The sequence below is a fragment of the Bactrocera tryoni genome, chromosome 5 (assembly GCF_016617805.1).
Source record: "Bactrocera tryoni isolate S06 chromosome 5, CSIRO_BtryS06_freeze2, whole genome shotgun sequence".
Lineage (NCBI taxonomy): Eukaryota > Metazoa > Arthropoda > Insecta > Diptera > Tephritidae > Bactrocera > Bactrocera tryoni.
In genome coordinates, this window is record NC_052503.1 from 9,252,075 (window position 1) to 9,267,280 (window position 15,206).

The 15,206-nt window shown below is 39.6% G+C and overlaps 1 protein-coding gene across 6 annotated transcripts in view; it reads left to right on the top strand.

Annotated features, from left to right (window-relative positions):
- The window catches only part of LOC120779208 (Down syndrome cell adhesion molecule-like protein Dscam2), a 121,179-nt gene that overhangs the window by 93,542 nt on the left and 12,431 nt on the right, over positions 1-15,206 (top strand). For 4 of the 6 annotated variants that reach the window (XM_040111482.1, XM_040111483.1, XM_040111481.1 and 1 more), the window contains exons 10-16: positions 1,643-1,930; positions 10,903-11,022; positions 11,354-11,527; positions 11,842-11,992; positions 12,236-12,516; positions 12,718-13,203; positions 13,290-14,606. In XM_040111482.1, coding sequence (XP_039967416.1) covers positions 1,643-1,930; positions 10,903-11,022; positions 11,354-11,527; positions 11,842-11,992; positions 12,236-12,516; positions 12,718-13,203; positions 13,290-14,606 — 2,817 coding nt within the window. Of the gene's footprint in view, positions 1-1,642; positions 1,931-2,825; positions 3,111-10,902; positions 11,023-11,353; positions 11,528-11,841; positions 11,993-12,235; positions 12,517-12,717; positions 13,204-13,289; positions 14,607-15,206 lie in introns of all 6 variants that reach the window. The other 2 variants (XM_040111485.1, XM_040111486.1) reach the window with 1 other exon arrangement.

Sequence of the window (15,206 nt, forward strand, 5' to 3'; positions counted from 1 at the left end):
ACTTTGCGATGCCAGATGGAATTCACTTGCTAAGTCCAAGAGGAGTAGTCATCGTTTAGGGTGCCTGCGCTTGACGCGAATTTTAACAGGCTCTGCGGCCTTACTTTAGATACCTCCAGCAGTGTATCATACTGAGGGGACCCCAGATGCTGACAGCGTAGTCTTGCCAAGGCGGGAAAAGTGCAAAAAAGATGCTCTATTGCTTCCCTGGTGCCCTGCCCTAGGCATTTCCTGCAGTTTTTCGATCTGTCAGCCCCATCTTTCGGGCGTGTGTCGCCCCCGCATAATGACCAGCTAGCATTCCCATCATGCTCCTACAGTCTCTTCTATCGAGTGTCAATAGAAATGCTGTGTACTTCCGATCTTCTGTTTTGCACATGACTTTTGCAGTTTTACTCCCTGGTATCACGTTCCATCGAGTTTTGATTTTCTTTACCAAGCTTCTGTCCAGATCGTCGTACAGACAATTTATGGATTTCCCAATGTTGATCACGTTTTTGGATGTTGGCCTTACACAATTAATGACAATCTCGTCCACTATTTCATTGCCCTCGATGCCGTTGTGACCTGGCACCCAGTAGAATTGAAGTTGCTTATTTCTGGCAACACTTTCCACTGCTACCCTGCTTTCGAAGATACTTCTGGACCGATATTCGATACGAGGTTACTGCCTCCTTGCCATCAGTACAGATGTTTAGCGTGTTGCGCTTAGCTAACACACCTTTACGCCAGCCATCGTTTTTCATGTTTACTTTGAACCTTCTTTCCCAGTTGAAAAGTGGGGTCATGTAGTCGGTATTTGCCCAGCCACCATTACCCACCGAGCTATGCCCGAAGGTACTTTATGTAAATTCTACTGCAGTCAGTAGTCGTGCCGCCGATTCTGCTGCGCAGTTTTCAAAGAAGAGGTCTGTAGGTTGCATTTTTAATACCAGTTCAAGAGCTACCATTGAAGTTGTTCTTAAATCCTCTCTTATGCACAGCGCAGCAAACCTCTGAAATCTTCCATTAGCTCCGGTAGGTGAATTTCCGTACGCCTGTCCACCATACTACTGCACCGTAGAGCAGAATTGGTCTTACCAAGGTACTTGGTGCGGTCCTTGAGAGAGAGAGTTGTGTCTCATTTATAGAAGGAAATCTCAATAGTAGAATTTTGTGTGTTTCTGTGAACACCAGCAGGTCCGTTTTCTGCGAGTTCAACCTCAGACCCGCTTGCGATGCCCAGTTCTAGACTGTACTGAGAGTGGTGGTCATAATACTGCTAATGGTCTGTAGTTAAAATAAAGCAATAATCTGGTTTATAATTAAAGAGCTTAGTCAACAGGGGTGTTTTAAAAAAATCATCCATTCAGATATACCATATATAGGACAAAATATATTCAAACGCGCAGGCAACTTCAGCCGCAGGCAGCGAAATCGTATAATGTATGATGCAAAAAAAAAGTTCAAAAATATTTTAATATTTACTATATTCAAATCTTCGCAAGGTGAGTATGATAACACATGTGCATAAATACATAATATATGTTGATTTAAATACGCAGCGCTTTGAACTTACAGACACCCGCTTTAATGTACTATAATTCTGCACTTCTCTCTGTCCTCACTGCCCAACTCCCTTGAAACTTCCAACTTCCTACAGTTCCTCCTAAATTGAGCCCTTTCCAGACATCGATTCTACAGCTAAATATGGGCGACCGGGCATCGCTCACCTGTTCGGTGGTGAAAGGTGACCTGCCACTGACCATCTCCTGGCGGAAGGACAACAGGCCGATCGATCCGACGCAGCATATGTCCGTGAAGCAGGTGGACCAGTACAACAGCATATTGGTCATCGAAACGCTGGGCTCCGATCACACCGGCAACTACTCGTGCGTCGTGCGCAATTCAGCAGCCGAGGTAGAGAACTCTCAAGCGCTGCTGGTCAATGGTAAAGAGATGAAGCCTCCACAAAGCGCGCCCATAGTTGCGCCTTGAGCATATACTTACATACACAAATATATTTCATTTATTTCCACGTTGAGTTAAGTCACATTTTTGTGCAATTGATTTTTGATTTTTACAACGATTGTTGTAATTGTACAGTTTAAATATAGCTACAACAAATTTGTTTATATGTATGTACATAAATATTTTATATATACATAGACTGAAGTAGTGTTTTTGAATGAATTTTGATTTTGCCCGTTTCGTATACATAGATACATATATCATTTACTGTTTATTTACCTTTAAATTGGAGAATGCATTTTATGTTGAAAGAAAGTACGAATGTAAGTGGCTTTGAACCCATTTGAAGTCAAAAAATCGTTTATGTTTGTAGTATGTTTATATATAGTCCACCAAAATGAGGTTTAACAAATTTTCCTTAACATTAATTATATATAACTCTGATTCGTTTGATTTTTTTAAAGAAAATAGTTTATTTTCTCTCTGGAATGCTTTAAATTTGTAGTGTTAACGTATTGTAGATACAAAAATATTCAAAACTGCGAAGGTTTAATCAAACAACTTTGAGAGAAAGTGTAGCTCGTAGATATGCCTTTAACGGTATATAGTAAACATATATATAAATATAAATAAATTCAAGTAACTAAAAAAATTTTCAGCTAAACGCGTTCAAGTGCTACGAAAGCCCTGACACAGCAATCACTCCGCTTCGCACTAGACAACGTTGGTCCGCCGCAATACAACGCTGGTATAATTCCACTCTCTCTCTCTCTCTCTGCGTTTAGGCGAATACGAATATATGCTTATTTCAGATAACGAATAATATGATTGAACTTTTTAAATTACATAATCGATATTCTTGTATGTTATTACAGTCCCACCCATAATAGAACCGTTCGTGTTTCAAGATGGCCTCGCCGAAGGTATGCGCACGCGCACAGTCTGCGGTGTGTCGCGCGGTGATGCGCCGCTCAAATTGATCTGGCTCAAAGATGGCGAGCCGTTGCCCGAACTGTTGGGCGCCAATGTCACAATGCTCGATCAGTACTCGTCGTTGTTGAGCATACCGTCGTTGTCGGCGTCGCACACCGGTGAATACACGTGCGTGGCTAAGAATCCGGCTGCCGAAATTAAATACACCGCCGTACTGCAGGTCAAAGGTATAGTATGACGGTGCCTTCGTACCTATACGCATACACACTCAATAGCGTATGTATGCATTATCCATAGGAGGCACACGAGCTTCTTACTTTTACTAAATGGAAGAAAGATCCGAAACTTTCCAAACAAAAATTAACTTTTATATTGACATAAAATAATTATTAAAATTAATTGAATTAAGGGAAATAAATAACAGAATATAAAATGTTACCACCACATCACATCACACACACACAAACTATTTTCTCGCAATGTTAACTTCAACAAAAGGTTTCATCAAAAAATTGGGCGAAGGAATCTCGTGCTAAAAAATGGCAACTAAAATGTAGCTTAAGCAGATAATCCCCACTCTGACTATTCAAAAAGCGTCTTTAGACAATTCAATGCAAGGAGTGAACATTTCCATGCACACAATTTCACCACGACCTGCCACTCTCTTTATTCGAGATTCCTCTCAATTTTTGTACGCCGAATTCGCTTTTATTTTTACTTCGGTGAATTTTTGCTCGAATTAAAGTATAATTTTTAGCTTGAATTAAAACAAAAAAATATAAAAAATTGTTAATTTCTAAAACAAAGAAAATTTCTAAAAATGAGAAAAGCTCTAAGATACGCGTTAACCGATCTTTTGATGAAATCTCTCACATATACATACACAAACCACATACCACTTGCACACACCTTAAAACAACACTCAAAATAATAAAGACCAATGATTAATAAACAAATATATTACTATAAAATAGTGGAACTAACGGTATCACTAACGAAATTTAAACGAACACTCTACACAACTTAAAATGAACCAGTTTTTATTTAACTTTTCCTTTGTATACTAAAATGGCTTTTTATGGATTTCAGTTTTTAATTATAATAAATAGTGGCTATTGATTTTTTAGCATCTGTATGTAATACTTCCAAGAAGTAAATAATTTCGAACAATAAAATAACGTAAAGTGGAGTTTATGAGATATGTTTAGGTAAAGGCGGCGTTCAATACAAACACACACGAACAAATTGTGAACACGCACACACAATCACATATTTAGCTGAACTTTGAAAGACCCCTGATATCCCCCTTTAACCAAAATCCATCCTCCAGTCGCTTTGGCACGCTGTGGGTTTTTTGTACGGCAGATCACCAGGTAACCTAACTGTTGCACTGCTTCAAACGCTTCTTACTATTTTTATTTACTATTGCATTGTTTTTTATTTAAGGAATATGCATTGCTAAGCGCTTTAGATAGTGTAGTTGCGATTGTAATGATTAACAATTAAACAAACAATTGCCACAATTTGGTCCTAACTACACACAGCACTACGAAGCACGAAGAAGTCGCCAGCAAAAACGAGGCACAAACTCGAAATGGATCAATGGATCGCGATCGCTGCCTTTTACCGGCGTATGTGTATGTCGCGGAAGGCCGTGGAGCTTTTTGTGCTTTTTAGACGCTTTTACCTGCGCACCCGCTGTACCGCTATCCGCTTCTTTGCTCTGCTTGTTAAGCTCTCTCTACTCGTGCTACATTCACAAACAACTTTCTGCTTACTCTTTAAATCCTCGCTAAACACTCGCTATATTTTATGTATATATGTACATATATGCAGATAAATAAAAGGGAATCACGTATCAGTTTAAGCCCCGCTTTTTGTTACGCGGCTTATGTCATGCGACACTCGCGCAAACCAACGCTGGCTGCCTGTGCCGTTATATATGTGCATATACATATATTTATATTGTATTTTGGGTTTTTCGTGTGTGGCTGTCGCGCTGTGGTGCCAGAAAACAACAACAACGTAAACATGCTTAAAGCTTACTAACAACTTGGTATATCCTGCTTAAATTTCGCGCTCAACTAACCGACATTCGTTGCGCTGTTTTTATTATCATTTAAAGCTTCGCAGTATTTGTAAAGTTATTACTCATGCCACGGCATGAGCGTATGTGTAGCTAGTTTGCTTACTTTTGTGCTCCCCGCTCACCTAAACCGCACTTTGTCACTCCACCATTTATGCTATGCTCTTTTGCTCTTCCATTTTGGTTTAAGGCTATTTTGTGCATGAACTATGTGAAATATATGATTTTTACACCTGAAGTACGCGAGAAGCGAGGCTCGGTTTAAAATAAAGTAATTTCTAGATTTCGAAAACTTTTGACAAATTTAAATTCAAATAATTGGTGCTCAACTCAAAGCTTAAATTGTATCGAAAACATTTGGTTTTTTCCGTGTTTAAAAATTTTTTCGGAATCGGAACGAATTGGTTTTAATTTTTTTACTGTTCGAAATACCGAATGAATTGGTTTAAAAATAGGAAAAGTTATGCATAGCCTTTATTGCTATCAAAGTCATGAACCTTCGTTCGATTCGTATACATGCATCGTGCAATACCGAATGCATCGAACTAACGCGAGTTACTTTACGTTTAAGGCTGCCCGGTCCACACAGTGCTTTTGAAATAATTAAGTGGTTACATGGATTTCTTCGGGTAAAAACACAGTCTTTTTCAACAATTTGTTACAAACGTACACTACTGACAAAGAAATTTTGAAATTTTTGGAAAAAAATATTTTAAAGTCGGACATTGCGGCGCCATTTCCGGTGATCCCTCGGAAAAAAGTCGCGTCCGCGTCGGCAGGATAAGCCCTTACAGGTTCATCTAAAGTGAAAAAATTTGTGTATCAGTTAAAACCTTAACTTAGAACTTACTTTACTAAAAAAAATTAAATTTCAGTTATTTTCGAAAGCAATCCTACATCCAAGTCCTTAAGGGGTCTCGGTGGTCTAGAACGCTCAAATTAAGGGTGTTTTCTGGATATTTTTTTAAGGTTTAAAAAAACAGCAATCGATTTTAAATTTTTACAGTTTATTTGTACACTTATGAAAAGTATAAAAATATTTTTTTGTTAAATAAAAAAAAAATTGAACGATATTAAAAATGGCGTCCAAAAAAAGCTATCTTAAAAAATGACTCCCGGTGCCGTTGTTGATTTTGACTCTTCACAACATCTGAAACATAAAAACCAAATAAATGACTAATCCGTAGGAGTGCAGCTATCGCAGGAACTACAACCAAAAACAGAAAAAATTTAAATTAAAAAAATTTCGCACTTTTGAAGTTCAGATTCTGAAAACAGCTATTTTTGGACCAGTTTTAGATCGAAAAAAAAATCGAAGTTCTTAAAATTAAAATTTGATTGTAGTTCCAGCGATAGATATTGATCTTATAAACACCATATTAAAATTTCAATTGATTCGGATAGATAGTTTTTTTTTTTTTCATCAACGGCACGCCGAAAGAAGTAGTTTTGAGATAAATGACGTACAAAGCATCTATTCATTGAGCCCCTCGACCGCGCCCTACCTAGCAGGTAGGCTGTAGAAGCTAAAATAATGTGAATATCCTTCCAAAAATTTTAAAGTATATTCTTAAAGGATTATACTTTCGAACTATCAAACAAAAAAAACGACCACCTAGACCACCGGGACCCCTTAAGAATTAGTTGTATCTCAAAGACTTGCGTAAAATTTCATGAAGATCGGTTGAGTAGTTCGCGAGAAATCTTGCCAACCCACTTCAAAAACATAATTTCGAGAAAACGCGTTTAAAGACGGCGCTCTTAGCCTAGTTATCTGCCTTCGAGCGCACAAGTTCTCAAGGCTGTATCTCCAAAACGATTACTCAGATCACCTTAAAAATTTAGGAGAATGCTCTAGAGATATTGTAGAATTTAATAGGACAATAAAAAATGATTATTTGAAACCCGTAAGCCCATGTAACACCTTAACTAATGTGTGTTGCTAAATTTTACACAGCTCATTCACGGTTTAAAAAGTTGCCCGTTACATAGAAATACTTTAGTTCTCGCATGCTTTTTTAAGTTATTACTTCTCTAGTAATAAGCTGTAGTATGCCTAGTATTTAGAAAACTGCTTCTTATAACTTTTGTTGCTTTTAGCATGTATGTATGTATGTATAATTATGCAGCAGATTTGCGTGCTTTGCTTTAAATGCTTTTGTGCTTTGTTCATTTTTTTGGTTTGAGACTTTCGTTTTCTAACAAAAATCATCTAAAGACTATGGCTTCAAAAATTGAAAAAGACTAACTTTATATTTTAAGGCTGTTGTGTGCAATGATTTTTTTGCTTACCCCCGCGATACCAAAGTTTTGGAAGACTAGCATAATGAAAAATGCAAAAATACACACCGAAAGCTTTACTGTCCCCCCAACCCCAGCAGGTTTATTATACTTTTAGCAAATCGCATTTATTTCTCCATAATTTAATGGCTTACAATTAGTTTTCACTTTATCATTTCACTGAAATCTGGCGTCACTCGTTTAACTGTTAAGTTTGTGCTAAGTTTTTTTATCGCCTTTTTTGTGCAATTGAACGCTTTTGTAGCCACGCAAAGCTGCTCGTATATAACTAAATGCTTCAATAATCACACATACATATTTGTAAAATGAAAAGCGATTGCTTTGTTGGCCAGCGCTGTCGTCTGCAAGCGCATTTTGCTGAGCTTTGATTGAGGAGCGACGCTAGCAGATTTGCTATATCGGTTATATCTATGTGTATGTGTGTTGGCTGTGTGGTGTTTGAAGCATTTACTTGTGTGCTTTAGCTGACATTTATGTATCTTTTATTTGCAGCGTTACGATGGTGATCAATTTGAAATTCTTGTAAGTTTTCATTTCCATTCCCCACACGAAACGCTTACTTACATATGATCAAGTACATAGGTGTGTGTGTATCAGTTTGATAACGAAGTAATCATAATTTTTCATTGCATGTGTATAACTAAATTCCCCGCTAATCCATCCAAATCACTGACACTTTCGACAGTCTGGGAAGGGTGAGGTGTTAGGTATTGCAGCTGGAGCTACATCAATTTTGAATTTCGTGTGTATTAAAGTTCCAAATTATATAAAAATTTAAAATATAAGTATATGTGAATATCAGAAACTTTTAATCAAACATTGATCGGCTCTCCACATGAAAAGTAGACAGCTTTTTTGCTGAAGTTATATTGGGTAGTCGAAAAAGTCTTTTCGTATTTTTTCAATAGATGTCGTTGCAGTCGTATATCTCCAGTGCTACCAATCACATTGTGTCATACCATATAGTGTTGGAAAAGTGAGATTTTAAGCGTTTTTAACCTAAAAAAAAATTAAATTCGGGGAATTTGAAAAAAGTTTTAGCTGTTCAAAAATGAGTGAAAATAATGAAGAAATACCTTATATTTTGAAATTTTTGTATAAAAAGGGAAAAATGCCAAATGCGAGCCACCAATGAAATTTGTTCAGTTTACGAAGACGTTGCTGTTGTTGCGTGTAGCACAATAATGGTTCGCTCGTTTCCGTTCTGTTCTGGAAATTTCGTTGTGAAAGATGCATCTCGCTCTGTTGACCTATCGTTGAAAAAGTCGATGAAATTATGGAATAGATTGACCTCGACCGTGACATAAGCAACCATGATATCGCTAAGAAACTTAACATTCATTATCAAACCGTTTTTAACCATTTAACAAAGGCTGGCTGCAAAAAGAAGCATGAATTGTCTATGAAAAATTTAATGGACCGAATTAACATCTGCGATTCTTTGCTCATACGCAATAAAATCGAACCATTTTGAAGCGAATGGTCACAGGAGACGAAAAGTGGATCAAATACGACAATAATGTGCGAAAAAGATCGAGGTCCAAGCGTTGTGAAGCTCAACAAATGGTCGAAAAGCCAGGGTTGACGCCGCGAAAGGTTATGGAGAGATTGGATAGGAATCATCAACTATGAGCTGCGTCAGTATGGTGGAACGATTGATTCTACATTTTACTGTCAACAACTGATGAGATTGAAGAGGCAATCGAAAAAAAAAACGGACAGAACTTGTCAACAGAAAGAGCTTCGTCTTCCATCAGAACAACGCTAGTTCACACACATTTTTGGTGACTTGGCAAAAACTGGGAGAGCTTGGCTTGGAAGTTTTGATGCATCCACCATATAACTCTGACTTGTACCGTCAGACTACCATTTGTTTCAATCAACGCAGAACTCCCTTAATGGAGTAAAGTTGACTTCAGGAGAAACCTGTGAAAATTACTTGTCGCAGTTTTTCGCCGAGGAACCAGGAAAGTTTTTCATCGATGGCATAATGTCTCTAGCGGAAAAGTTGCAAAAAGTGGTAGGCCAAAATTGTACATATTTGGTTCATTAAAGTTCATTATAAATATATAAAAAAATAATTAGAAGTTTGATTAGAAATACGAAAATAGTTTATCGACTACCCAATATTTGTGTATTTCATTTCAATCAAACATTGAATGGCTTTTGACATGAAAAGTAAATAGTTTTTCCGAAGTTATATAACGGTTGAGGAGATCTTTTAATTAAGGGATCTAATAATAAGTGTGACAGAATTATTATATAAGCACTTTTAGACCATAGTCTACTGCATTGCTTTTATACTGCTGTAAACCTAATAAGGAGGCCAAGCGCTAAAGAAATGCCATTATTATTGGCACAGATGCGAAAAATAATGAAATTTAAATTTAAATAATATTGACATACATAGAGTATTTTATGGCTGCAATCAATCCAACAAAAAAAATTTGAAATTAAGAATGAAGGATTAATGAAGGAGTGGCATTGCATTCTGTTTTGGTAGCAAAATAATCACTTCAAACTCCATGTAGGGCTGCTAGTGGAAAATAATATAACTAACACCTAGGCATTCCAATAACTTAAATTGTAGAATAGAAAAAAATAAAAACAATGGAGTCTGGAGTAGAAAATTTCAAGCGACAACTATTATTTTATGGCATGATTAAGGCTGCGCTTCAGCACCAATGTTTGCTGGGCCCGTGAACACCCACATGTGAAGTTTATATGACAAAACTGGCAGCCTATTTTCTATTATTTCATAGACCATTATTTTATATACCCTAGGGTAGACTTAAAAGCGAAATAGTAAGATAACAGGTTCGGTTTGATTTCGAATGCCTTCTGAAAAATCTTTGCACACACAGTTTGATGAGCTTCGACTTAATAAGGCGTCTGACTTTATTGGCAGCAATGTAAGACAGAAAAAAGGTACAACTTGAAAAGTATGGAAATTTTAATGAATTTATTATATTTTATGTTTGGGTTCTTATCGACTTGGTTGCATAAATAATTCCAATTAAGGTCTAACGCATTTAGTTCATTATTCACATTTTTCGGCGTTCGGATTCATTCTTTATTGTTAAGTACCGTTGAAATGCCTTCAATTCCGTAGTTTTTTTAGTTCACTTTCACACTTTAAATAACTGTAAATGAAATTAAAATAAAACCTATTATTACAAACATCTTTCAAATTACTGTTGCTCAACTTTCTTCTATGAACTTACTTCTGAACTTTCTTGCTGTCTCTAATTCACCCAATAATTTTTTCGGTTAACCACTTTAGATTACTTTGAATGTTATTAATTAAGGGGCGAAAATAAAACGCCTTAAGTAAGATTATCATTTGCCCCATTTAAAATTCAAAACTGATAATTTCCTTATTAAGCATTTCGTTTGTTTCTTTTTCGTTGACGACTATGAAAATAGTATTTCCAGTGGTTTCGTTCATTTCCACTCTGATTTATTGCATTATCGATCCGCATTCAGGCTTTGCTATAATTGTCCGCTTTTTTGTTATTGCTTCTCGCTCGTTGCTGCGCGCTCTCCTCTGCTGTCATCTCCATGCCATCTCCATTTGTCGTTTGCTTTGGTCAACCTGCTCGGCTTGTGGTTTCGGTTGGGGTGCCGCGCAGTGCCGCCACGCTGGATTGTTGAGCCGGCCGATGCAAATGTGGAACGCAACCGCCACATCATGTTGCATTGTCAGGCGCAGGGCGTGCCAACGCCTAGCATCGTTTGGAAGAAGGCTACAGGTACATTGAAATCGCACTGGTAAGAGGTGTACATAAAAATTGGTTGTTTGAAAATTCAATACTGCAAAAATTAAAATCAAAAACTGAATTAATTGAAAAAAAGGTTTATAAATAATGAACGGGAAAAGTATGAAAACCAAATCCAGTATATTGGAATATAAAGATTGGTATCCGATATAAGTCCGTTACTGCTTTGGAAGCCTCGAAACGCAATATTTATGTGCACTCAAGCAATGCAATTATTTACGAAATATTCGAAGTATTCAGGGCACTTTTTGAGATATTTAGCAACACATTAATTCTGATAATTATCTTACCATGTAACTTACAGGTAGCAAGTCGGGAGAGTACGAGGAGGTGCGTGAACGACCTTTCACCAAGCTGCTAAGCAATGGCTCACTGCTGCTGCAACACGTCAAGGAGGATCGTGAGGGCTTCTATCTGTGCCAAGCGAATAACGGCATTGGCACCGGCATCGGAAAGGTTATACAATTAAAAGTTAACTGTAAGTTCGAAGATCCAAAGGAATTTACTTTAAACTGTTATGTGTGTGCCTGTGTGTTCAAAGGAAATAAAAATATTGCCCAAATTACACGAAGCTGTGGCTTGAGGCATTAATTATATACCCATAGGAGGCTCCACGTGCATGGTGTATGGTGTATGTATGCGGATGAGTGCTCGTAATATTTGCCACGCGTGCGATAATATCAAGCACTTGCTTTGTGTGTGTGCGCAAACTTTTAGACTTTTCTACAACTCACTTTGTGAATTCTGCTTTATTTATGTGTCATGTGTTTGTTTGCATTTTTAATGATACAGCCTCGCCGTACTTCTCATCCACTTCACGCTCGGTAATGGTGAAAAAAGGTGACACAGCACTGCTGCAATGCTCTGTCAGCGGTGACAAACCGATTAATATCGTTTGGATGCGTTCGGGCAAAAACACACTGAATCCATCTACAAATTACAAGTAGGTCGAGAGGGACAGCCATAGCAAGCTCTCGCAGTTCCAAATCAACACCTCCTGCACCACCAGTACCCATCCGCCACTCTCCTACATCATTTTCATTTTGCTCATTAATCTTTCCCTCATCCCGCAAGCGTTAATTCTATCAGTTGTTATTTAGTGTCCGCATATTTCCCACAGGAGCATTTTCTCCACAAATGATGGGTTGCATTTTTTCCGCTTCATTTCACATTTGTGTCATTGCAGAATTTCGGTGAAGCAGGAGGCCACGCCCGACGGTGTTTCTGCAGAGCTGCAGATACGGATGGTGGATGCAAGCGATAGTGGACCGTATTTCTGTCGCGCCAGCAATCTGTATGGCAATGATCAGCAGTTGGTGCAGCTGCAAGTGCAGGAGCCACCGCAACCGCCCACTGTGCTGGAGGCGGCCATGATATCCAGCCGTTCGGTGAATTTGAAGTGGCAGCCGAAAAGCGTGAACACAGCGGACATCTCCAAATATATTGTGGAATTCAAGGAAATGGACCGTGAGTTGCAAAATTCATCGGACAATACTGAAAGAACATTATGATTTCCTCAGCATGAAATAAGTTTTAATTTGACCTATGACTGTCAAAGCATCGACTTACAAATCCTACCATTTTCAATTAAACTTTTTTCCATTTTGAAACATTTAAGACCTAAAACGATAACCTACTTTTTTAATTAACTTGCATTTATCCTTATAGCGCTCTTCATTGAGCAATGGCAGCATGTCGAGGTAAAAGATCCACCCACCTACACAGCCCTGATTGAAAATTTAAAGCCCGCCACCCGTTACTCCTTTCGAGTGATAGCCGAGGGCACCGCTGGACGCAGCGCTCCCAGCCAAGAGTTGGTGGTCCGCACCGAGCCACAACGGCCGGCTGGGCCACCACTCAATCTCTCCGTTCGTCCGTTGTCTTCCACAGAATTGCTTGTCAGTTGGTTGGCGCCGCTGGTCGAACTGCGTCATGGCGATATACAAGGTTACAACGTCGGCTACAAGTTGGCCAGTTCGGGTAATTCTGCTTACAATTTCACCTCGGTATCCGGTGACGGCGATGGCGGCACCGGTGAACTCTTGCTGAGTGGCCTACAGAAATTCGCGCGCTACAATGTGGTTGTGCAAGCGTTCAATCAGGTGGGGCCCGGCCCTCTTTCCGAACCGGTGTCGGCGCAAACCATGGAGGATGGTAAGTTTTGGGTGCAGCTTTATATTTGCTTTCATTTTAATTATTATTTTCGTTTGCACTGAATCAATTTATATTCAATGTGATAGTGCCAAGTCGACCGCCCGAGGATATCCGTTGCGCAGCGTTGACCTCGCAATCGCTACAAGTTTCCTGGCAACCGCCACCGATATATCACACCAACGGACTATTGCAGGGTTATAAACTCATTTTCGAGCCCATTCTAGATGACTTCTCACTCAACAAGGACGAAGTTGAATCACGCAAGACAACCGCGCTGACCACGGTGCTGACGGGCTTACGCAAATACACCAACTACAGTATTCAAGTGTTGGCGCACACACGCATGGGTGACGGTGCTCTATCCAACCCATTGTACTGTCATACCGAGGAGGATGCGCCAGAAGCGCCCGCAGACATTAAGGTGGTCGTTAGCACGCCACAATCTTTGTATGTGTCGTGGCTGCCACCAACAGAGCCGAATGGGGTCATCACAAAATTCAACTTGTATATGCGTGTGGTAAATGGCCGAGAGGAATTGAACAACGAAAAACGAAGCCTGCCGTCGCAGCAAGTACACTTTGAGGCGAAGAATCTGCATCCACACATCGAGTATCAGTTTTGGGTGACCGCATCAACGCGTGTCGGTGAAGGCAAGAGCTCACGTGTTGCATCGCAAATCACAACGAATCGTGTGCCTGCGCGCATTGTCTCATTCGGCGGTCCCATAGTGCGACCATGGCGTTCAACGGTCACATTGCCCTGCACGGCGGTGGGCAAGCCGAAACGCGAGTGGTACAAAGCGGAAACGCCACTGCGGCAAGGTGGTATGCACAATTCACAGTTACTCGACTCGGGCGACCTAATCATTTCGAGTTTGCAAATTTCGGATAGCGGCAACTACAGTTGTCAAGTGGACAATGGCATCGGCACCGATCGTCTCACGCACGTGCTGCTTGTGCAGGTGCCGCCGTCGGCGCCGGTGCTTTATGTGACCAGCGCAACTTCCAGCAGTATTCTGATGCACTGGAAGTGCGGATTCACCGGCAATGCACCCATCACTGGCTACACGCTCTTCTATCGGCGCGCCAACAGCAATATGGATGAGATGCTGCTGTCGCGTCACGCGTCAAGCCACGAGCTGAAGGGGCTGGTTTGTGGCAGCACTTATCAAATTCATTTGACTGCTCACAATAAAGTGGGCACCTCACCGGCCAGCATAACTCTACACGTGCGCACTCAAGGCCAGTCACCAGGTATGCCTTCGACTACGAGCTTGATTGCGCCCAACTCCACTTCGGTATTGGTGCGGTTGCACACTTGGCCAGACAATGGTTGCCCCATTCTGTACTTTGTTCTACAATATCGCCCGGTTACTGATGAGGCAGAGCGCGACTGGATACTGGGTAAGTGAAAGTGACGTTGGCGTGATTTAGTTTGATATTGTCAATTAACCGGCAGCAAATTTAATTGAATGTCCAAATATTTTTGGATTGCTTATAATTATTCCATTTCATCATTCATCTATACCATTCAAGTCTTCTTTCGGGCGATTTATTATTTACACAATACTATGAGCAGAAAATAGTAAGACTTTCTTCTAAGTTTTAAAATTTTTAACAAACTAATCCCCAATACTTTTGTGTCAACGTTTTTTCCAATACTAGAAAGAATCAATGCAGTATGCGATGGTGCATTAGCGTGATGCGAAAAGCAAGAATTGCCAGCTCATAATTCGGGCCTCGTTTTACGAGTAGGTTCGTGAAGCATAACACTCAAATAAGGTTCCTTGTTGACAGTTCGGCCGGTCGGAAAGAGTTTGGCTCGTTAATATAGGACAATTGTCAACATAACTTTGATATTTGGCCTGTCTTGTAGTGGTCTTTTCGACTTCGGCTAAACTTGACCACGATATTCGGCCGTTTGATTGTCTGTCTTCTCGTCTTTCGTAAGCATTGATCCAAGACTCATCGCCAGTAATAACGTTTCATGGCATCCTGGTAGTC